The 23,633-nt window shown below is 44.3% G+C and overlaps 2 protein-coding genes across 4 annotated transcripts in view; both read right to left on the reverse strand.

Annotated features, from left to right (window-relative positions):
* Positions 1-1,516: 1,516 nt before the first annotated feature.
* LOC139367512 (putative protein MSS51 homolog, mitochondrial) lies at positions 1,517-16,364 on the reverse strand. Of its 2 annotated transcripts, XM_071105752.1 has the most exons (8): positions 15,858-16,105; positions 8,747-8,914; positions 8,150-8,299; positions 5,029-5,153; positions 4,121-4,684; positions 3,055-3,157; positions 2,267-2,360; positions 1,517-2,036 (listed from the first exon to the last, which is right to left on the reverse strand). In XM_071105752.1, the coding sequence occupies exons 2-8, from the start codon at positions 8,902-8,904 to the stop codon at positions 2,034-2,036; spliced, it is 1,197 nt and encodes a 398-aa protein (XP_070961853.1). In that variant the 5' UTR covers positions 8,905-8,914; positions 15,858-16,105; the 3' UTR covers positions 1,517-2,033. The 2 variants fall into 2 exon arrangements, with proteins under 2 accessions (XP_070961853.1, XP_070961851.1); XM_071105750.1 differs by lacking the exon at positions 3,055-3,157 and having other exon boundaries at positions 15,858-16,364.
* Positions 16,365-17,490: 1,126 nt separating this feature from the next.
* Positions 17,491-23,633, reverse strand: part of LOC139368172 (calpain 15) — a 77,241-nt gene continuing 71,098 nt past the window's right edge. The window contains exons 10-12 of one of the 2 annotated variants that reach the window (XM_071106779.1): positions 22,635-22,798; positions 21,500-21,678; positions 17,491-20,267 (exon numbers count right to left, since the gene is read on the reverse strand). In XM_071106779.1, the coding sequence (XP_070962880.1) occupies positions 20,090-20,267; positions 21,500-21,678; positions 22,635-22,798 (521 nt within the window). In that variant the 3' untranslated portion in view covers positions 17,491-20,089. The remainder of the gene's footprint in view (positions 20,268-21,499; positions 21,679-22,634; positions 22,799-23,633) is intronic. The other variant, XM_071106778.1, reaches the window with a different exon arrangement.

The following is a 23,633-nucleotide window of genomic DNA, read 5'->3' on the forward strand; positions in this document are numbered from 1 at the left end:
CCCTGAAATGTTCCATACGTACAAAAAGCATATTTCTCTCAAATGTTTTGCACAAATTTGTTTACATTCCTGTTAGTGAGCATTTCTCATTTGCCAAGATAATTCATCCACCTACCTGACAGGTGTGGCATATCAAGAAGCTGATTAAACTGCATTATCATTAGACAGGTGCACTTCGTGCTGGGGACAATAAAAGACCACTCTAAAATGTGCAGTTTTGTCCCACGTCGCAAGTTGCGGGAGCGTGCAATTGGCATGCTGACTGCAAGAATTTCCACCAGAACTGTTCCCAGACAATTGAATGTTCATTTCTCTACCATAAGCCGCCTCCAACCTCATTTTAAAGAATTTGGCAGTACGTCCAACCGGCCTCACAACCGCAGACCCCGTGTATGGCGTCGTGTGGACGAGCGGTTTGCTGATGTCAACGTTGTGAACATTGTGACCCATGATGGCGGTGGTGTTATGTTATGGGCAGGCATAAACTACGGATAACAAACCCAATTGGATTTTATCGATGGCAATTTGAATGCACAAAAATACAGTGACGAGATCCTAAGGCCCATTTTGATGCCAATTTTTGTTAAGGTATCTGTGACCAACAGATTCATATATGTATTCCCAGTTATGTGAAATCTATAGATTAGGGCCTAATGAATTCACTTAAATTGACTGATTTCCTCATATGAACTGTAACTCAGTAAAATCAATGACATTGTTGCATGTTGTATTTAGATTGTTGTTCAGTATACCTAGGCCTAAGTACCTGAATGTGTATGCTTATATATCAGCCTTCTAAAATTGCACTTTTATCACAGATAGGGCATTTGATTGTATTCAGGAGTGCATTTACGATTTGAATCCACTAGATGGGGATCTATTCAAGACTGGCGCACAAGCACCTATTGATGTGGATTGGATTGAGTCAATGGGATGGAATGGATTGCACTCGGTTTCGACACCGAAGGATTCATAATTCAACTTCAAATATTGATGGACAATTTTCACACTTCTGGAACGTCCACTTATTTGTGTAAGAGGGGACTTACATTTCCCTCACTAACTTTAAACATCAGCTATCTGAGCAGCTAACCGATCGCTGCAGCTGTACATAGTCCATCTGTAAATAGCCCACCCAATCTACCTACCTCATCCCCATATTGTTTTAATTTACTTTGCTGCTCTTTTGCACACCAGTATCACTACTTACACACCATCGCCTGCGCATCATCATCTGCTCATATATCACTCCAGTGTTAATCTGATAAATTGTAATTACTTTGCCTCTATGGCCTATTTATTGCCATACCTCCTCATTCCATTTGCGGACACTGTATATAGACTTTCCTTTTTTTCTATTGCGTTATTGACTGTACTCTTGTTTATTCCATGTGCAACTCTGTGTTGTTGTTTCTGTCGCACTGCTTTGCTTTATCTTGGCCAGGTCGGAGTTGTAAATTAGAACTTGTTCTCAACTAGCTTACCTGGTTAAATAAAGGTGAAATAATATAAAGTAAAATAAATAACATTTTCATTGTATTTATTAACCAAATTAGTTTTCAGTTTCACTATTCAGCTAGTCAGCCTGCATGCAATTGTGTGGACACATAACATGTAGGCTTTAGCAAACTAAGTGAATGATTCACAGGCACAATAAATGTATATAGCGTCATCATACACAAGAGATACAAAGGAGAGCAACACCATAATGCATTATGCTTATGCATATAAGCAACACTAAAAGCATCCATTTGAGCATTATAGAATGCGAATGTGGCAAACCCTTGACTAGAGGCTATTCATTTGATACTTTTTAAACCTTCCAATAAGTTCTAGAATTGTCCGGTTGCTCAAGCTCTTCTCGCTCCAGTAGGCCCTGAAAATAGAGGAAGTGGGAGTTGCAGTATGAAGGTGGTTTGTTGGGACAGGCCTGGACCTGCTCTGGCTTCTGGGATGAAAAGGGGTTGGGGCCACTGCCCTTGATATGCATTTCCAACTCCGACAGAATTTGCAGGGAAAAGTTCAGTTCCATCTCACTGTGGATAGACAGAAAAACACATATGATATCTTAACACTATTTAAGTCAACAACAATCCTAGCTTTCGGCAAAGCCTTGTCAGTTGACCTGACCAGTTACAACCCTGTAACTTATCAGTTCCTGGTCAGGTAAACGCCTTCCCCCCGACCGAACGCCACTTCTGAACGCCACTTCTGAACGCCACTTCTGAACGCCACTGTCTTAAAGCATAGAGGTGAGGTGACTTACTTGAACATGGTGAAGAATGAGGGGATGTTGAAGTCTCTGAGGAGGAGGAGGCTGGGCAGCCAGCCTTCTCCCAGACCCTGTGTGGCATGAAACCCTTGGACACAAAGAGAAAGACACACATGAATGAATTTCCTTAAGTAAGGACAATACATTGAATGAGTCTCAACTTGAATCTGAAAAAAAGAGAACACAATCTAATCATGTTGTGCGTACACTGTTTTGCACACAGAGAGCGTCCATATCTCATTCAAAATATGGATATAGAGAGGGCACATTAAAGAAGCTACGGTATTGCATACAGGAATGTCAGCAACAATCGAGTGCATGTTCAGAAAAGGCGTCCCGAGGGAGCTTATTACAGGGACAGTGTAAAGCCTCTAATGTTGACTCATCTAGGGTATCAAATGAAACACGATCTTATGCCCCGCCGTGTCTCGTGAGAGAACACACACCTAAAGAAGGAGAGGATTTGTGGGTGAATAATGCATGTTATGAAATGTACACCCAAGGTTACAATTTAAATGGCGCTAAAACATTTAACGCTGACTAAGCCGCGTTTATCCCTCTAGGAGATAAGGTGACAGAGAGACACAACATCATGACTGTTAATGGTCGCAATTACCACCGGCTACAGGGCCGGCCGCCATTTTGAATGTGGGACAAAGATTCTAAATATACCATAATTATGACTATTATCTGGATTCATTATACTCCTGCTATGAGGGTAGTTGAACATTGTAAGGAGGAGAAAAGGCAGTGTAAGATGGCTTTCAAATAGTTGGACTTGCATGTGTTTTATTTGGGTTTTACACGGCGTCTCTGCTTCAGGCGCTATCTTTGCTGTGAAGATGTCACCAATTACTCCTCCATCAGCTGTCTCTGATGAGTTTCCTGTTGGAGAGTCAAACATTTTTGGCATGTAACCATTCTGGATTGTTTGAAACATTGTCGAGATTAGCCAGTTTCAACCAGAGGAGGTACTAGTCTGTATCAGTAAGTCAAGTTATTGTTAAAAGAGTAACAGATAAAATAAGTGCATGTTTTGAAGTTGGATGCGTCACTGGCAATGCACTGTAAACAGCTTTACTTGGACCACCTTTACATGTGGCATTAGAATGAAAACACTTTATTACCTCCACCCTCTAAGTAGATCTCAGCTTTCATTAGTATCTACAGAGACGGGGCTTGACTATGGGATAGGGTTTCCTGGGTTTGGATGGTAAAAAGGACACTGCCAGGGGTGTTAGACAGTTAAGAACAAATTCTTATTTACAGTGATGGCCTACCGGGGAACAGTGGGTTAACTGCAGGGGCAGAACCTTGTCAGCTCTGGGATTCGATCCAGCAACCTTTTGGTTACTGGCCCAACGCTCTAACCACTAGGCTACCTGCCACCCCAAGTTGGGGGCTGTCTGTTAGGTAAACTCCAGAGTCCAGCAATCAGGTGCCAGGTCCGGTCCAGCTGTCGCCATGAATCACCAAGATGCCCAGTAAAAGTCTGGCCTAAACACATCTTTCTAATTTAGTGAGTAACTCTCCTCCTCCCCCATCATCCTGGCTCTGAAGCAGACTATTTCCCTCTCAAAGACAGCTGACCACTTGTGTTTGACTCTGCTTAATCTCTCAGGACAGACTGTTACCAGATGGCCAGGAAACACGTGAGATTTGGTTCTGGGTGATGAGATTAGACCCTTAAAATACCTTGAAGTGGCAAATCTGGCAATAACACGTTTCAAACAAAAACAGACTTCTCAGAACTCTGAAGAGGGCATTCAACTCATTATGCCAACTACCATTATTTCAACCCTAACCCTCTTTTAATTTGGACTGAATTTAAAACAAGGAAATGTTTACCTGGATGAAATCCAACCACCAGATCTGGCTTAGCTGCTTTCTCTGTCTCCACCATATCCTCATAGAACTGGTGGTAGAGGCCCTTATAGGCACTAATGAAGGTCTTCGTCTTGGGGCCAAAATTCGTCAGAGGGGGCCTCAGGATTGGCCCGTCCACCACCTCTGGCCCCACCATCACCACCTCCAGACCCTTGTGTCCAGGAAACATTTGGTCCAGTTCCTCAAAGTCTGTCAATCGGGCTCCCATCGTCTCATTTAGGCTGGCCCCTGCTAGATGGACGGTGAGTGGTTTGAAGTAAGGATCTAGGCCAAAGAGTCTTATCGCCATGCCAACAGAAAGGGCCCGAGACAGGAACTCGCTCTCAACTCGCCATACAGACTCTCTCAGGTCAGCATCTTCTGGTCGTGGCCTAGAGACATTTTTCCAAAGCGTTCCCATATTTGTGCTAGACAAGATGGCGTCCAGGCGGGGGGTTAGGTCGCCTTGCATGGCAAGCCAGTTGTCCCAGCCCTTCACCTCTGCTGCTGGCAGGGACCACTTCTCTGTGGTGAATGGGAGATCTCCTGATTGGGTGGCAAAGAGAAATAGTATGAAACATGGATCCGTGATGACTGTTTGTCATTGTTTAATAGCACAGAAAACCTAGTTATACTGTGGAATATCATACAAAACAATTATTTTTATTTTTTTAAATGGTCCTAATATGGAACCTTGTTGTACACCATTTAAAAGTTGCAGACAATGTGAACTAGGATTTTTTTGTATTTCAGTATTGTATTGCAATGAACTGATATATGCATTGGTTGCACTTCCAAAAAGCTGAGTGTGTGGGATTATAAATACAAAAGAAATGGTCAAGCAATGTGTTACAAGATCACCTCTCTCCCACACCTTTCTAACGTCTCACCTGTAAACATAAGCCACTCCACCAGCCGATCAACTGCCACTAGACGCAGCTTCTTACAGAACATCTTATGCTGGGGCCAGTCCTTCTTCTGACACTCCTTTGTGCAGTAGTATACATTCAGACACCTGCGTGTGTGTGAGAAAAGAGGAAAGTAGGGCAAAGAGGAGGATGACATTTATGTTGAACATGCAAATAGAGTGCATCTGTGGAATCCCATCGCAGGCTTGCTTCTTGTGAGATTAGTGGCCTATTTGTCTTGGTATATCAATAGCAGCCATATCACATTGGTGTGTAGAGTCATGCCACGGCCAGGTTCAAACTCTGACCTTAGCCATCAACAGAGGCATTTGACACATTTAAGACCGTTGGAGTCTGTCCTGTTTGGTGGAAATTTACTGCTGATTATACGACCAGGGGTCTTGTGCCTGGCCGCATGGTTTAGGTGGTAGAGATAATGCTGTCGGCGGGGTGGCTGCCTGGCTACTCTCTGAAATCATAATACCCTAACCCAGAATCCACCACTTTAAGCCCCAGACTTGGTTACATTTAGATTTACATGTATTCAATTATCAGTCGCCATTGACAGAGCGACTTTCAAATTCTCTCAGTGCTGATGAGGTGATCCAGACTGGACAAAGTAGCTTATCCACTTTCTGGGCAGCGAGTCTCTGAATTAACAGTAGTGAAGTGTTTTCAAACTAATGTCTAGTGCAGAGGTTACAAAACTTTCCTTTAGTCTGTGAACTATACCTTAAGCTATTGACATTCATTTTTGAAATACCAAATTCTGACAAAAGCGGTCTTTCCAGTCATAAGCCACAACCCACCAGTGAAGAAGTGTCCCCCCAGGGTTTATAGGTGATTATCCTATATGCCAAAGACCCTGCCACCCATAGTCAACATTGCAATAATGTCAACAGCTCGGTCTTGTGTCCCCAGGAAACGCTTGTACTTTCCTCCTGAGCCTCAAAAATGCCCCGCTGGCGCATCAGACAGGCTCAATCAAATGCTCAAAGTGTTTGAAAGAAATCAAATGTTATTTGAACCCACGTTTGATCTATACTGCTTGTGTATTAACTTTGAACAAGTCACAGCTATGAAGCTTTCTGGCTGGAATGGAACTGAATGACGAAAGTCTGTCATGGAGAAGTTTGTTTTTGTAGCTAGAAATTGCTCACCACTACAGTCAATAATAGACTCTTATATGGAAATATGACAGTGTTGACATGTCATTAGAAACTGCAGGTTTCTTCTCCAACTGGACAAAGTCATAGAGTCGCCGAGAGCTGAGAGAGTCAGAACGCCTGACTAAATTTGCCCTTGGCTAGGACCCAGTGAGTCTGCCGTTCTGTCTGCACCGAACTGTCCTAAATGAGCTGCACATGAATGTGTGGTGTGGACGGCACTGGTCAACCTGCTTATCACACGACAGCTATTGGGGAATAGATCAAAAATACCTTCCCGTCTGCGTTGCGACTTTGCTGACCATAGAATGATGTCATGTTGTAGAGAGTGCATCGAGGGGTTGGCAGGCAAATGTGAAAGTTATCTTCTCTTTTTTTCGATAAGCAAATAGTTAGAAACGTTCTGTATACACTGAGTGTACAAAACATTTGGAACACCTTCCTAATATTAAGTTGCACCTCCTTTTGTGTGGTGCCAGGACAACAACCTCTTCCTCAACGTGATCGAGACAAAGGAGACGATTGTGGACTACAAGAAAAGGAGGACCGAGCACGCCCCCCATTCTCATCGACGGGGCTGTGGTGGAGCAGGTTGAGAGTTTCAAGTTCCTTGGTTTCCACATCACCAACAAACTAACATGGCCAAGACAGCAGTGAAGATGGCACGACTAAACCTATTCCCCCTCAGGGGACTGAAAATATTTGGCATGGGACCTCTATACCAGGCGGTGTCAGAGGAAGGCCCTAAAAATTGTCAAAGACTCCAGCCACCCTAGTCATAGGCTTTTCTCTCTGCTACAGCAAGGCAAGCGGTACCGGAGCTCCAAGTCTAGGTCCAAGAGGCTTCTAAACAGCTTCTAACCCCCAAGCCATAAGTCTCCTGAACATCTAATCAAATGGCTACCCAGACTATTGCATTGCTGCTCCCCCCGTCTTTTACACTGTTGCTACTCTCTGTTTATTATCAATGCAAAGTCACTTTAATAACTCTACCTATATGTACATATTACCTCGACTAACCGGTGCCCCCACACATTAACTCTGTACGAGTACCCCCTGTATATAGCCTCGCTATTGTTATTTTACTGCTGCTCTTTAATTATTTGTTACTTTTATTTCTTATTTTTGTAGGTATTTTTCTTAAAACTGCATTGTTGGTTAAGGGCTTGTAAGTAAGCATTTCACTGTAAGGTCTACATCTGTTTGATTTGGCCCTTAGAATAGCCTCAATTCGTTGGGGCATGGACTACAAGGGATGCTGGCCCATTTTGACTCCAATCCTTCCCACAGTTGTGTGAAGTTGGCTGGATGTCCTTTAGGTGGTGGACCATTCTTGATACACACGGGAAACCGTTGAGCGTGAAAAACCCAGTAGCGTTGCAGTTCTTGACCCACTCAAACCGGTGCACCTGATACTTACTACCATACCCCGTTCAAAGGCACTTAAATCGTGTGTCTTTACAATTCTCCCTCTGAATGACACACGTGCACAATCCATGTCTCAATTGTCTCAAGGTTTAAAAATCCTTCTTTAACCGGTCTCCTCCCCTTCATCTAAACTGATTGAAGTGGATTTAACAGGTAACATCAACAAGGGATCATAGCTTTCGCCTGGATTCACCTGGTCAGTCTGTCATGGAAAGAAATGGAAAAGGAAAGCGGGATACCTAGTCAGTTGTACAACTGAATGCGTCTTCCGCATCAGAGTGGTGCGGAGGGCTTCCTTAAACCGACATCCACAAGAGCAGGTGTTCCTTATGTTTTGTACACTCAGTGTTGACAAGTCCTTTATAAGCAATGAAACTGTACGAGTAAACATTGATCAACTTTAATAACCATCATGGAATGGGTTTATGTTATGGTGAATAACCCTACTAACCCTACTTTGTGGTCACATTTCATTCATTGACCTGCAACTCCTCAATGTTTTGACTCACTTCACACAACGCTTGAGTGTCTGGCCCTCTGACAGGTGCTCTGGAAGCCTGTTGCAGCTGGCACAGAATTTAAACGTCTCCTCCATTTTCTGGAACATGTCCTTGTAGTTACGGAACGCCCCTCCCTTAGGCTTTCCTTCAACAGCTGCCCTGGGGTGAGACAGACACACAAACTGCTTCCACACAAAGAATAATAATCAAATAGTACGTTGTTTATGGATGTAAAATCGTGTAACCAGAAAATATTACAGGCTTGGTATTTTTTTAATGTATTTTACCTTTATTTAACTAGGCAAGTCAGTTAAGAACAAATTCTTATTTTCAGTGACGGCCTAGCGTCAGTGGGTTAACTGACTGTTCAGGGGCAGAGCGACAGATTTGTACCTTGTCAGCTCGGGGATTTGAACTTGCAACCTTTCGGTAACTAGTCCAACGCTCTAACCATTAGGCTACCCTGGTATGATGGCCGTAAGGGTCAAAGTAGCTTTTAAAATGTAGTGACAGCACGCACATGTTTGGGGTTGGTGAAATGGGGCTATTGGTTTGGTGCTTGCTTGGTAATTGAGTTTGTCAGATTACACGTCAGCCTATATTTACCTGTATTCCCCATAATCCTTCATGTTGAGTTTGTTGAGAATGACCTTGGACAGGCCAGGGACGTTGGAGTCCAGAGAGTAGAAGCCAATGCGGTCTGAGAACACGCCGTCTATTCCTGGAGCAAAGGATTCTGGGAGAGCTGGGATTTGTCCAGACATTTTGATGTGTCTGAATGTTTTTACAAGGGGACAGACAGACAGACAGACAGACAGAGCTGATGATCAATCAACTGCAACTCTGCGGCTTCGTCAAGACACTTGGTCAACCAAAATATGTCCTATAGATAGCTCGTCTATGGTATGTTTTAGAACTGGCACACCATGGTGACTTACAAGGACAATTCTATTTGCCAGCCAATTGTCTACAGCAGTAAATATTCCTAGCATGTGGCCCAAGCCACAGAGGTTCAGGAAGTCACTTTATACTTGATTGACAGGCACAACCCAGACACTCTTGGGGTAAATAATGGGACACTGTTATGCCCCAAGAGCCCAGATTGACAATGACAAGGAGCAGAGATAGTAATGCGATCTCAGACAGACAAGTAATTGGGGAGGGTGGGGTGGGATAGTGATTAGGTCAGAAGGACAGACCAATAGGATATCCCACTTTCTAAAAAAAAGAAAATATATTCAGTCACAGATCAAAATGTGTAACACATCCACTAGGAAGTCATAACCTTACGTTATGTCGACTAATCTCACTCAATTCAGAATGATTAAAGGAATTAAGTTCGACTTAGATAGAAGTGCACATGTATTATTTCACACAGTTTTTTACTTAAACATTTCGCTACACCCACAACATCTGCTAAATATGTGACCAATAAAATTTGGATTTGATTTGCATGATTCTACTTGTGTTATTACATCGCCAACAAACAAAATTGACATCCTATGATGAGTAAAACATTGAAAATGTGTAGTTTAATTAAGTTAAGAAACATTCCTCCAAATGAAAGCCAGACATTAGATGAGTGTTTGGATTTTATTTTATTGAGGTGTTTTATATAGGTGTTTCTGTAGATTAGAGGAACTGCTGAACACTGTTGGTTTAGACCTTTCTGGATACAATACTGCCTCCTAGTAGTACTGCCTCTTATTGGAACCCTCACAGATTCCAAGGTAGAAGTCCTAATTTGGGCAGCAGGGGGTTTAGCAGTCACTGTATGTCTGTCTGTTCAATCCAAAATCCAAAAGAGAGACAGACTCAGGTCCCTTGGTGTATCACACTACGGATCGCTTCACGTAGCCAGCCAGTACAGTGCCTTGGAGCCGGTGCTTGGTAGAGTCATAAACCCCCCGTCTAGAGCAATTGGAGGAGAGCTTGGCACAGATCTCACTGTGTTTCTCCAGGCGACTAGGATCAAAGCACCGGCCACAGTGCTCACACTGCTTCAGCTTGGAGTTGGCTGCACTCATCCCAAATCGACGTTTCAGCACCACCTGAATGAATGGATGTTATCAGATGGGCCAACGAATGGGTAGGATATACAATATGTACAAAACAGATGAGGCTGGTGGGAGGAGCTATAGGAGGATGGGCTCAATGTAATGGCTGTAATGGAATGAAGGGAACGGTATCACACAAATCCATCATATGGAAACCACGTTTGATTCTGATCAATTAATTTAATTCCAGCCATTACAACGAGCCTATCCTCCTATAGCTCCTCCCATCAGCCTCCTCTGATACAAACACACGTGATCACCAACACTACACTAGCTCAGCAGTTAGAATGGCTTTGGAATGTCAAGCTACTTTACCTGTCTGTCCTCCTTTTTCTCTTCCATGTTCAAACCCTTCTTGACTTCCTTTGGCTTGCTCACAGTGTATCTCTTGGCTGTCTGCTTTGGCTTACTAGCCACACTGCTTTCTTCTCCATTTCTCCTCACCTCTTTACTCCTTTCTTCCTCTTCTTCATTATCTCTTATCATCTCCCATAGGTCAGAATCCACCTTCATCAGGCAGATCTCCTGGATGAACTTCTCCACCTTTTTTCTCAACCGTTCTTTTGCCTTTTTCTCCTCCAAAGCCTGAGCATCCATCTTGGCCCCACTCTTCATCAGTTTCAATTCTTGGGTGACACTGATCAGCTTGGCCTTCATATATGCCATCACCTGCTCAGCCTCTGCGTTAAAGACGTCCCATACCATCTCATCGGGGCATGGCGGTAGATCCTGTACAGTTAGGGCCTGAGTCTTGAACTGAACATGTTTCTTCACAACCTGCCTTCTGTACATTGAAGCAGCAGGACGAGGGCTGCCCTCTGGTCTGACTGGCTGGAATGGCTTCCTCTTGGCATCATTGTTTGCAACAGTGACTCTGGCTCTAATGGGAGGCAGTGGCATCTTGGTGACCATATTGGCTCCATGGACTGCCTTCAATGGCTTGGCGCTATGGAGGTAGATGTCTTTCACCACGCAGGTTTGATCCCTCTTGGTCCGGATGGGTTGCAGTGGCTTCCGGATGGGAGGAACAGTAGCCTTCCCTGACTGCTGAGATGTTGGAGCTACATGCAGTCCTTGACTCTTCCCATTGCAGATGGACCTCTTCTTCTGCAGTACTGGGATTCTGGAGGGAGGATGTGGTTTCTTTTCCACAGCCTTCAAACTGGCAAGTCGCTGCAGAGCACCCTTTCTTTCTTCAGTCAACTCCAGTACTGGGATTCCGGAGGTGTTTAAAATGTTTTGTTTGAGCACTGGAAGCTTCTCAGTGGCCTTGGGTTGAGATGGCAGGGCAGGCTGAATGGAGTTGCTACTGGCAGCTCCAAGGTTCCCTGTTAAGGCATTATCTTTCTGTAGCGGCTGCAAGAATCTCCTCATCATCAAGGTGATTGACAGTGGCCTTCTTCTAACCTGGTTCTGCAACTAAGTGTTCGTCTAGTAGCACTTTCTATATTTTATGGTGATCTACTTTGTTAACTATATCTCAGGAGGAATCTGCTAGCTTGTCTTGGATACTAGTGTTCTATTTTAAGCAATCAGGCGCCAGAATGTTCAAACAGAACATTTAGAATTTATTGATCAGTTGTGACATCATAATTGGTTCACATATAATGAGACTTCTAGAATCTCAAACACTTAAGTGGTTGTGATGTCATAATAGACCATAATATACTGCCCAAAATGGTGAATGTGACATACCTGTGTTGAACTGCTTGCCCTCATCTCATATTTAAACAAGTCACTTTTCTTTGAGGGGAAACATATTACTGTACTCTCTGAACTGTCAATTTAAAAGACAATTTGCCAATTTATTCATTATTAAATGTAACTAACATTAGATAGTTAATCCTGATATTCTTACCTTTGCCTCGGCAGTCTCATCCAGATCATCATGGCGTTTGTAGTTCTTTATGATAGCCACATTAGCATTTTTGGGGTCTAAATACAGGCAAATATATTGGTGTTACCTTGTCCTACAGATATTTACACAGTTATTGAAAAGTCACACAAGGGTAAGCCTACATGAAACACAACCCTTATTTGAAGTGTTTCTAAAATCCCCTATGGGGAGAAATGAATGGTGAACAAACGGTTGGAAGCATTTCCTTATTTGACCGCTTGATGTTTTATGGGTATTATGATTCATAATGTGGTACCAGAGTGGCGCAGCGGTCTAAGGCACTGCATATCAGTGCAATCAGTGGTTCGAATCCAGGCTGTATCACATCCGGCCATGATTGGGAGTCCCATAGGGCAGCGCAGAATTGGCCCAGCGTCGTCCGGTTTAGGCCGTCATTCTAAATAATAATTTGTTCTTAACTGACATGCCTAGTTAAATAAAGGTTAAATAAAATAGACACCTTCCGGCCCCTTCCCCATACCAATCTTCCACTACTGTTGCCGGCAATGCACTAAAGTCACTGACACACGAATGTAAGCTGAAAAGGGGTAACAGGGTCCCCCTTATCTTATTCTGGCCTGATGCCCTGATGTCAGAGTCCACCTAACAGGATGGTAATACCCTGGTAACGGAAACCCTGGAGAATAGAGCTCCATTTGTGAAGATCAGGAGATACGTCAGAAATGAGGCGACCAGTCTGTTGCCCTCGACGCTAAATCCCAACTGCTACAGCGAATCAATCCCCTCATGGCCACCTACGTGTGTATCATCCCACAGCGTGTGTATTGTCAGTATCAACACACAGGGTGTATTGACAGTCTGTAGCCCCCACCTGCAAGGGTTTACATGACTGTAAATTAACAGGTTCTATAACAATCTATATACTAAATATAGACAGGGATTTAAACAGGGAAATATAGGGATAGCAAAAATACCAGTCTCAACGTCAACAGTGTACAGGCGACTCCGGGATGTTGGCCTTCTAGGTCGAGTTGCAAAGAGAAATCCATATCTCAGACTGGCCAATAAAAATAAAAGATTAAGATGGACAAAAGAACACAGACACTGGACAGAGGAACTCTGCCTAGAAGGCCAGCATCCTGGAGTCTCCTCTTCACTGTTGACGTTGAGACTGGTGTTTTGCGGGTACTATTTAATGATGCTGCCAGTTCAGGACTTGTGAGGCGTCTGTTTCTCAAACTAGACACTCTAATGTACTTGTCCTTTTGCTCAGTTGTGCACCAGGGCCTCCCACTCCTCTTTCTATTCTGGTTAGAGCCAGTATACGTTGCTCTGTGAAGGGAGTAGTACACAGCGTTGTACCAGATCTTCAGTTTCTTGGCAATTTCTCACATGGAATAGCCTTCAAGAATAGACTGACGAGTTTCAGAAGAAAGTTATTTGTTTCTGGCCATTTTGAGCCTGTAATCGAACCCACAAATGCTGATGCTCCAGATACTCAACTAGTCTAAAGAAGGCCAGTTTTATTGCTGTTGTAATCAACACAACAGTTTTCAGCTGTGCTAACATAATTGCAAAAGGGTTTTCTAATGATCAATTATCTTTTTAAAATGATAACCTTGGATTAGCTAACACAATGTGCCATTGGAACACAGGAGTGATGGTTGCTGATAATGGGCCTCCTACTTACTTACTTACGGACTTCATTGTCCCCATGGGGAAATTTTGTTGCAGTGTCATGTACATGTTTAAAGTGGCGTTTAAATACAAAACAAAATTGACAATACAACTTTCATGACAGTTACATACCAATAATTTGTATTTTATAAATGACTAGCCTGCTGGCCTTACTGAGTCGATAGGAACATTAGCCCGAGCTATTTAGGAGGGATATATCACACCTGGCACAAATGATTGTCTAGTTCTGTTTTTCCTGCTGATGGGTGCCCTATACCTGTGATTTTGTGAGCCTTGCGGAGGGCCCTGACCTTAAAGATCTCATCCAGGCCTGTCTGTTTGACTCCAAGTACCTTGCTTGCTGTGGTGATAATCCTTCTCAGCATATTTCTATGGCTGAGAGTGGGCATTGCCAAACCAACAAACAATACAAAACGTTTAAATACTCTCAATGAAAAATGTGTACAAACAGCGTCAGTATAGTACAGTCTACATTAAAAGATCCCAGCTTTTAGCGAAAGAACAGTCTCTGTTGGCTCTTTTTGTAGATCAAGTCTGTACATTTACTCCACTGAAGCTTATTGTCCAAGAGGACACCCAGGTATTTATATTCCTCTACAATCTCTATATTCTGACCTCTGATAGATGTTGCAGAGGTAGGTGTTGTACACTTCCTGAAGTCTATGCACATCTCTTTGGTCTTGTTGGTATTGAGGACCAAGTGTGATTTCTCACGCCACTCTACAAAGTCATCTAGGACCGGGCCATGATGTTCCTCGTCATCATGCAACAGGCTGATCATGGCAGTGTCATCAGTGAACTTAACGAGGTGTCTGTCAGGATGGGAACTAGTACAACTATTAGTGTACAAGATGTACAGGAGTGGGGACAAAACACATCCGGGAGGAGAGCCTGTGTTGGTATTGCGTATGTCCGACACGTGGGGACCTATTTTGACTCGCTGTGAGCGTCGGCTCAGGAAGTCCAACAGCCACAAAACCAGCCCCCCATCTAAGGAGAAGTCCAGAATGAGTCTTTGTGCCAGAATGTAGGGCTGGATTGTGTTAAAGGGAGAAGAAAAACAGAACCCTAACATGGGATTTGGCACCCCTAGATGTCTATAGACCATGTTAAGGAGGGTAAGAATGGCATCATCAACTCCTCTGCTAGGCTGATAGGCAAACTGAAATGGGTCGAGACGCCTCTGTATGTAGATATTCCATAAGAAATATGCTGTTTCCAGCTACAATAGTCATTTACAACATTAACAATGTATACAAGGTATTTCTGATCAATTTGATGTTATTTAAATGGACCAAAAAAACGACTTTTCTTTCAAAAACAAGTGACCCCAAACTTTTGAACGGTAGTGTACATTGTAAACATACATTTCTCTCTTCGAAGAGTGTGTGACATGAGGCTCGTAGGAGCTTGGTGAACAGGGAGAGGGTAAAAACCCAGAGACACTGGATGTCTTGAAACTCTATCCTTGAAAAGGCTGGCTCCAAAAGCACTACAGAAATGCACCAAAGACAAAATGACCTTTGCAGACAAATTCCTAACATTTTCTGGCATACATATACATATACACACTGACTATACTGTGTAGGTTTGTGGAACTTTGAAATTGTATAGAGGTACAGAAGTTCCATACTGGAACTGTACAGAAAGTTTCCAAGAAAAGTGTGAAAGTGAACATTTCTCTTTGTCAGAAATATGTGTATTGTATGTGCAAGGCATGAAAATGCATTTTATAATATTATTTTCATACATTTTCCAGACAGAAAAAAAAAAGTTTTATTCAAGGGTCCAAATTGAAAGAACTGCAGTATATTAGTATGTTTCATATCTAAAGGGGCACAAGGAGGGCAAAGCATAGAATTAATAGATTTCCCATCAGAGGAAAAGTTGAAATTCTCGAGAGAAGTTTCTGACCAAGAAGTCAATCACTCAGTGCACCATACTGTCAACATTCACTACAGACAGCCTGTATATTCTCAGTCATTATAAATCACTACATCACTATACCGAACCACTACACAGACAAATTACAGCAACACCGGTAAACATGTAAACTTGTTTTTCTATTGACTCACACAGGTAAACCAAAATAACTTCACAATACCTTGTCAAGCCCGGTTCAGAGGAATGTGGTCTAGACTTTTTCAGATTCTTGGTTCTTCACTGGGTCTCTCTTTCTAGTCCCTTCCTCACTCCAGACTGCCTGGTGAGGGATGGTGAGGGCGATTGACAACTCCCCAGGTTGGGTGGTGGTTGTGCAATGCAGTGAAAACCTATTCCCCTCCGAGCTGGCCCGAGCTGGGGGCCAAGGCAAAGTGCTGATGCCTGAGCTCTGGACGATTCCTGTCATCCGAGGTTGAGGGGCAGATTCGGGGGGAGGGAGGGGGGCAAAGGGAGGGTATGAGGGGATGGAGGAGAGAGGGGTAGAGGTTAAGTGATAAACAGGGTTGAAGGTTAATAATAATAATATATTTATTTTATATAGCGCTTTTCCATTACAAGTAGAATCTCAAATCTCAAACAAAAGAAGGTTAAGTGAAATACAGGCTGAAATGGGTAGACGGCAGGGGGGTTGTTGAGGGGTTAGCTGGTTCGGGAAGGGGTTCTGGGTGATTTCACAGGGAGTCTGACATATGCTTCTTGATTATCAAGGCACGTTCCTCTACCCTGCATCAGCCTCACATGCGGAGTTGCTCTCTGCTGGACAGAGGCGGTAAGGACAGAGCACCAGGGAAGACGAGTAGGGAAACTGACACTGAAGAGCAGAGTTCACATTTCCTCCAGCTGCAGCCAATGAAAATTGGAGAATACTAATTGACATCAGGTTGTCAAGAACTGTCCATATGCCTTAAACCTACTGTAGCCAGATGACAACGCATGCAGACAGATCGAACAGTAGAGGAGTTAGAAGAGAAAGCAGATGCATATTAAGAAACTAACAGTTGTAATGTGTTATTTAAAAAAAACTTTATTTGGTCCATTGGAACCTGAGATTGAAAATTAAACATACATAGGTTTTTATACATATACTCATATACCCCCCCCCCCCAAAAAAATCAATAAAATACTCTATATATATCACATTCCTGCCCAAATAAGAGATCAATTTTCTGTTACAGCATTATGTTGGATTTGATTAGATTTTTGTACAAGGTAAAACAGTTGGTTCACTGTGTCGGTTGAGGTGGATTATAGCACTGGAGTCTGTACAGTTTACAAAGACAGAACCAGATAGTTAGAGGCTGTTGGCTATGGACTGTGAACGGCCACAGCCTCTAGTGAACACCACGGGCCAACCCCTACTGCCAGGAAGAGTCACCACCACATCTCAACACGAGACGAATAGAATTATCCACAGGAACGACATGAAGAGAGAGAGCGAAATGACAACATGAATAAAAACAGATATATCATCAACAACAAACAAAAAAAAACGAAATGTAAGCACACAACATGTAAAGTGAAGTCACAGAGCCTCATGACGCTGACATTTGAGGTGCCTTTGATTTCAGGTATTTTTCAGTGCAGGTTTCAGTTTCCGAGAAAAGACAGTCCCACTGGGCTAAAACATATAAACATTCCTTTTTTTCTGTCACCTATCAATCAATGGATGGTTCAACGCAGGCAGTACGCATCATATCCACAGCTTACACACGCATACGTACTGTTTTTATCCAAACCTTCTCGCACACATTTTACATTTGCGATAAGAGCAGGTTTTCTTGTGCTTTGATGAATTTTTTTTTTTTTTTTTTTTACAATAATAAATGAATTAACATACAGAATGGACAGCTACTTGGCTGCAATCGCAGAGAGCAAATGGTCATTCTCCTGAAAGTGTTCCGGTACATGTTAAACATGGACTATAAAACAGTGGACAACTTGAGCTGCATTATGGTCATAATACATACAGTACTCGATGACACCGTCACGAAACATGCTACTAGTTGGCTATCCAACAAGTTAGAAGTGGTTGTATTGCACGAGACGACACGTATCGTGACGTTGTCAGGCTATTTACTTGTCACGAGTGGTGTCAAAACTGTCATATGTGTGACATCGTCGTCAGCTCAAGGTCTTTTTTCCATTATTTTGGGGGGGGGGGGGGACACTACAGTACATTCGAAAACATGCAAAGGAAGGTGAATGTATTTATGCAAATCATTACATCCAAAACAGCCTAAACAAATCATCTTTCGATTACACCCCCAAACTTCTTTTCATCCCAAGTTTTCCCCATTCATTTTGTTACAGAAAATGAAAGATTTCTGCCTTAACTTAGACTTAAGTTACATCTTAAGTTCTTCTACTTAACTCCCAAGAAATCTCCCAAACCTCGGCGAACTAAGACGGTATCGTGTTTTAAGGATTTTCTCCTTTGACGGTAGATGGAGCGAGTGAATTGTTTCAGCTTAAAATGAGGGATTTTTGATGTCTTGGTGAAGTCTGGTTAAATCAGACTGAACACTCACTGCATTGTCAACCAGGCTAGAAGTCTGATTGGCTCCGGCGTAAAACATGAACAACAGTTGTGACATCACTCACATCCCTCACTGCTCCCTGTGCATCCTGGGAAATATGGCACACAATGCGACAACGATCCATTGACCTCCACTGTTGTATTTTCCCCAACAGGACTTAAACCAGCTTTGTATAGCTGAAGAGTTGATGCTGATGCTGGAGCGAGAATTGACGTACCAAATGTGAGCAGACAGGCTTGACAATGTGCAAAGTCAATCAACCTCCGGGAGACAGAGCAGAAGAAAAAAAATGAAAAAAAGATCTCTTGCCTCCTTCGGCATTGATCACTGAACTGAGGGAGAAAAGTAAGACAGACAGAGAGAGAAAATAGAGGGCAAGAGGTTACATTTCCTCTTTCTCGACACCCAGATAATATTCACCAGATATGCTGGAACAGCAATAGAGACGAATGTGTTTTAAAAAAAAAGAAAAGAAAAAAAAATGGCTGCTGACGACACCGATCTGGACCTGATGGATAACGAATTACAGCAAGTCGAGTCAAAACAGCGAGGTGCAAACACCGTGAAGATTCCCGCTCTGCTATATGTCCCGTACGGTACAGCTGTCTATGATACACATTGATTTGACATTTTCTTGGAAACAGAGTCAAGAGTCCAGCTTATATTTGAGGTGGACAGGCTTTGACTTGCGTTGGGAGAAATAATAACACGGCATTTCAACAGCAGGACAAACAGGGGAGGGCTTGGACAGTTGACCGACAGAAAGACAGAGGAGACTGATGGAGAGATGGTAACCTAGATGGCTCGTTAAAACGATTCAAGCACCGTACAAAATACAGACCAAAGACAATAAAACTTCTTTAAAAAAATGTAAATGACTGTGGTTAAATCGCTAGTCGGGTTTGGCTCACGTCGTACCATGGTGTAGAGACGGGGGAAGAGTTGTAACCCCCCGACCTCCAACCCTGTTGATGGTTGACAGCTCCAAAGGTGCAGGGTACAGGAGGCAGGACAGGGGGCTTGGGGGAGAGAGCAACTAACCCTCCCCCTCCATCCCCATCCCAAACTAAACCTCACACAGCAGCGACTATTGGGAGTGAGGCTTTGAGGAGGGGAAGCTGATCCTAGAACAGCTCAATGCAACCTCTACCTCGAGTATGGTGGGGTGGGTCCATAGACCAAGAACAGTGGGGTCAGGGGGTCAGGTCAGCGTGGTTGATTGGCTCTGTGGGGAAACAGCCACCAGGTGGCTCAGCAGTTACAGCACTCCACCCTGTCCTCTGAATGACCTTTAGCCTTTGGGATGTGGGGTCAACAGTCAGTGTTCCTGGGCGTTCGTTGACATCTGTTGGGGGGTAGAGAAAGAACGGGCGCTGCTCTGTTCTGGACAGGGTGTCTGTCTGGGTAATATCCCTTGCCCATAGACAAGACAAACAGTACAGTGTTGTAGTTGACGAGGCTAGGTCTAGAATCGTTCCTGGTTGGTTGGAGGGTCTCAGGCTCAGGACCCCTCTAGAAACACTGACGTCACCTGGGAGGGCTCCCTCATCTCCCATCTCATCTGAAATGGCACATCCACCCACTCTCCTCGCCTCCTTCCCAACTGGATCCAGGTGGTTTGGCAGGATCCAGTCCCCATCATTTATGGATTGAGGAGGAAGAAGAGGAAGAAAACCGCCAGTACTCCGTCCAGTCATCCTTCCCCCGGATGTCTCCACAATCCACCCCCTCCCTCTATCCACGTGTTTATTCCAGCGTCACACAGCCCCCGCTTTCCGCACGAAGGTGTTCACGTACGCGTGTGTCAACGTGAGTATCATCAGCTTGTGTGTGTGTGCGTGAAGGGGGGCCGTGGTCATAGGGGCCGTGGTCGGTGCAGGCCGTCGATGTCGGGGGTGAGCTGGGGGCTGTGCGTGGCCTTGGTGGGGGTCCAGTCCCCTAGGGAGGCCTGGGCGGCCTTACGGTGGGCCAGCCGGTGGGTGATGGAAAAGCCTGCGTTGCCCTCGAGCTGGGATAGCACCACCAGCACTTGCCTGCAGGGGGAGACAAAGTCAGAAAACACGGTCAGGAAACATGGTCACGCATTCATGCAAGACTGTCCTCAGCAGAACGAATTGGTACATACACTGAGTGTACAACACATTAAGGACACCTGCTCTTTCCACGACTGACCAGGTGAATCCAGGTGAAGGCTATGGTCCCTTACTCATGTCACTTGTCAAATCCACTTCCATCAGTGTAGATGAAGGGGAGGAGACAGGTTAAAGAGGGATTTTACAGTCTTGAGACAGTTGAGACATGGATTGTGTGTGTGCCATTCAGAGGGTGAATGGGCAAGACATAAGATTTAAGTGCCTTTGAACAGGGTATGGTGGTAGGCGCACCGGTTTGTGTAAAGAACTGCAGTTTGTTTTTTTAACGCTCAACAGTTTCCTGTGTGTAACAAGAACGGTCCACCACCCAAAGGACATCCAGTCAACTTGACACAGCTGTGGGAAGCATTGGAGTCAACCTGAACCGGTATCCCTGTGGAACGCATTCGATACCTTGTAGAGTCTATGCCCCGACGAATTGAGGCTGTTCTGAGGGCAAAAGGGGGGTTCAAACTCAATATTAGGAAGGTGTTCCTAATGTTTTATACACTCAGTGTAAATCAGGGATGGGCAACAATGATCAGGGTGGGGGCCACAATAAATCTGAACTCGTCATGAAAGGCCGCAGCCCCGGGTATCCACTTCAATTACAAAAAAAAGTTGAATAGTTATTTTTGTGCAATTCTACACAGTATGCCGTAGGGCGGAGAGGAATGTTTGCAGTTTTTAATATAATTGTATATAACAAGTAAACACCTAAAAAAAGACAAGTCTTCAACAGTGGTATATAGGTCTATATACAAATTAAATGTGCTCTAGTGTCTTGTATTTTTTACTTAGCACACTTTCTCCTCCATGCACCTGGTAGCCAGTTACGGTGTGTACTGTGTGGTGTACGGTACCTCCTCCATGCACCTGGTAGCCAGTTACGGTGTGTACTGTGTGGTGTACGGTACCTCCTCCATGCACCTGGTAACCAGTTACGGTGTGTACTGTGTGATGTACGGTACCTCCTCCATGCACCTGGTAGCCAGTTACGGTGTGTACTGTGTGGTGTACGGTACCTACTCCATGCACCTGGTAGCCAGTTACGGTGTGTACTGTGTGGTGTACGGTACCTCCTCCATGCACCTGGTAACCAGTTACGGTGTGTACTGTGTGGTGTACGGTACCTGTGCAGAGGCGGTACACTGTCGATGGTCTTAAGGCTGCCGCGCGTGGACACCACGTTGAAGCTGTCCGTACAGTCACATGACACGTGGAGGTAGTACTTGGGGTGGCGGTTCTCCACCACCACGATCAGCCCCGCCCAGCCGTGGGTCAGGTAGTAGCACGTCATGCCCTCGCGACCCTACATACACAGATAAAGAGGCAGACAGACACACACACAGACAGACAGACAGACAGACCAGTAAGGCCAGCAGGCTAGTCTTTTTTAATTTATTTTTTAAATGTTTATGTTTTATTGGTATGTAACTGTTATGAAAGTTGTATTGTCAATTTTGTTTTGGATTTAAATGCCACTTTAAACGTGTACATGACACAGACAATAAAGTTAGTAAGTAAGTAAGAAAAACACACAGCCTATTACTACATCATAATATATACCTAGAATGACAGGGTTACACAACAGTTTAACGAACCAGTCTGTAGAAATACACCCCCCCCCCCCCCCCCGTGTGTACTACTTTTCAGAAACGCGCCACATATAGCAGGAAGTATAACCCATGTTTTCACTCCCGCCGCGGAGCACTTATGCTGCCGTGAACGTTTCCAAAGGCGTTGGGTCACCGTCTGTGGCTAGTAGGTTCAGAGTTGGAAAACTGAATCATTCAACAGAGCATCGCTTCCATTTCACAACCCCGCCGTTCCCCCTTAAACACCTGGAAACATGACAGACCCTTTCAGACAGGCGCAAGTGTGTGAATGTGGAACGGATACTTGATTTGTGCATCCAATTCGCATTTACCCACATTCTCTTACTTACTCTAGCCTTGTTTGGTGTGTGTCTGTGAGTGTGTGTGTGTGTGTCAGTCTCCACTGTCCACTGTGTGTGTGGGACGTACATAAACTCCAACACACAGTCTTTTGTTCTAGGTTAATGATGAAAAACTGTTGGTTCTTTGGGAGTGTGTGTGTGAGTGCGCGTGTGTGTGCGGCTCACCCCTCTCACTCACCCCTCTCCCTTGTTGCCGATCAGGAGGACTGCAATGTGTGTGTCTCTGAGTATGTGTATGTGTGTGTGTGTGTGTCTCTCTCACTGTGAGTGTGTGTGTGTGTGTGTGTGTGTGTGTCCATGCCCCTCACCTCGTGTCTCTCCCCCTTGTTCTCGGTCAGTAGGATGATGGCGTCGGCCAGAGTGGTAGCGGTAGCCTCCACCTGCTCCACCATCACCTGGCGGGAGCTGTAGATAGCCAGGATGTAACCTGGGAAGTCCTGGTTGGGACGCCGTGCACTGGTGGGGCTCGACACTAAGAGAAGACAAGACTCCATTTGATTCCCATTGTGATTGGTCGCCTTAATAAAAACACTGATGAAGGCTTAGGGCCAAAACATTGGTTTAAACAATAAAGAAGTGGTTATGTCAACTTCCACTGCCCTCCAAGTTGCTGAATTTACTCTTCTCTACCATTGTGTTTTTTGTTCCCTCATTTGAAAGACAAGGTTCAATCCACAAGCTGGCGGGGGGATATTCCAGAAAGTTCCATATCCACACAGAGGGATATTCCAGAAAGTTCCATATCCCTACAGAGGGATATTCCAGAAAGTCCCATATTCCTACAGAGGGATATTCCAGAAAGTTCCATATCCCTACAGAGGGATATTCCAGAAAGTTCCATATCCCTACAGAGGGATATTCCAGAAAGTGCCATATCCCTACAGAGGGATATTCCAGAAAGTCATCAAAGCTGCAAAGTCAGCTTGGCTGGATGCTGTCTCTTGTCTCTCCCTGCTAGAGCGGCACCTCTCTCTCTCCTTCCTCTAGCTCTTTATCAGCCTTGGTTAATAAAGTAGCTTAAAAACTGACTTTTCTCCTGCTTCCCTCACTCGGATCAGACCGAGTCCGGATCCCACCAGGTCTCTACGGAACAAGTCTAGTTGTCCTCGCATCTGTTCGGAGTGGGTCTCCATACCGGGTCCGGTGTGGAAAGCCCCAGGTCCATCTTTTTGGACCCATGAAGACCGCTACCATGTGAGTCTATTACAGATGATTCAGCCCATAGGCACATTCTCCATATGAAATTATTTACCGGCTCTCTCTCTCTCTCTCTCTCTCTCTCTCTCTCATGCATACATGCATACCAT

The sequence above is a fragment of the Oncorhynchus clarkii genome, chromosome 16 (genome assembly GCF_045791955.1).
Source record: "Oncorhynchus clarkii lewisi isolate Uvic-CL-2024 chromosome 16, UVic_Ocla_1.0, whole genome shotgun sequence".
Classification (NCBI taxonomy): Eukaryota; Metazoa; Chordata; class Actinopteri; order Salmoniformes; family Salmonidae; genus Oncorhynchus; species Oncorhynchus clarkii.

Excerpts from the sequence above, each read along its gene's own strand:
- LOC139367512 (XM_071105750.1), bottom strand. The coding sequence starts at position 8,904 with ATGTCTGGACAAATCCCAGCTCTCCCAGAATCCTTTGCTCCAGGAATA. Across the intron at positions 8,300-8,746 it reads AAGGATTATGGGGAATACAG|GGCAGCTGTTGAAGGAAAGC; the intron begins GTAAATATAGGC and ends GTCTCACCCCAG. Across the intron at positions 4,685-5,028 it reads GGAGTGGCTTATGTTTACAG|GAGATCTCCCATTCACCACA; the intron begins GTGAGACGTTAG and ends CCACCCAATCAG.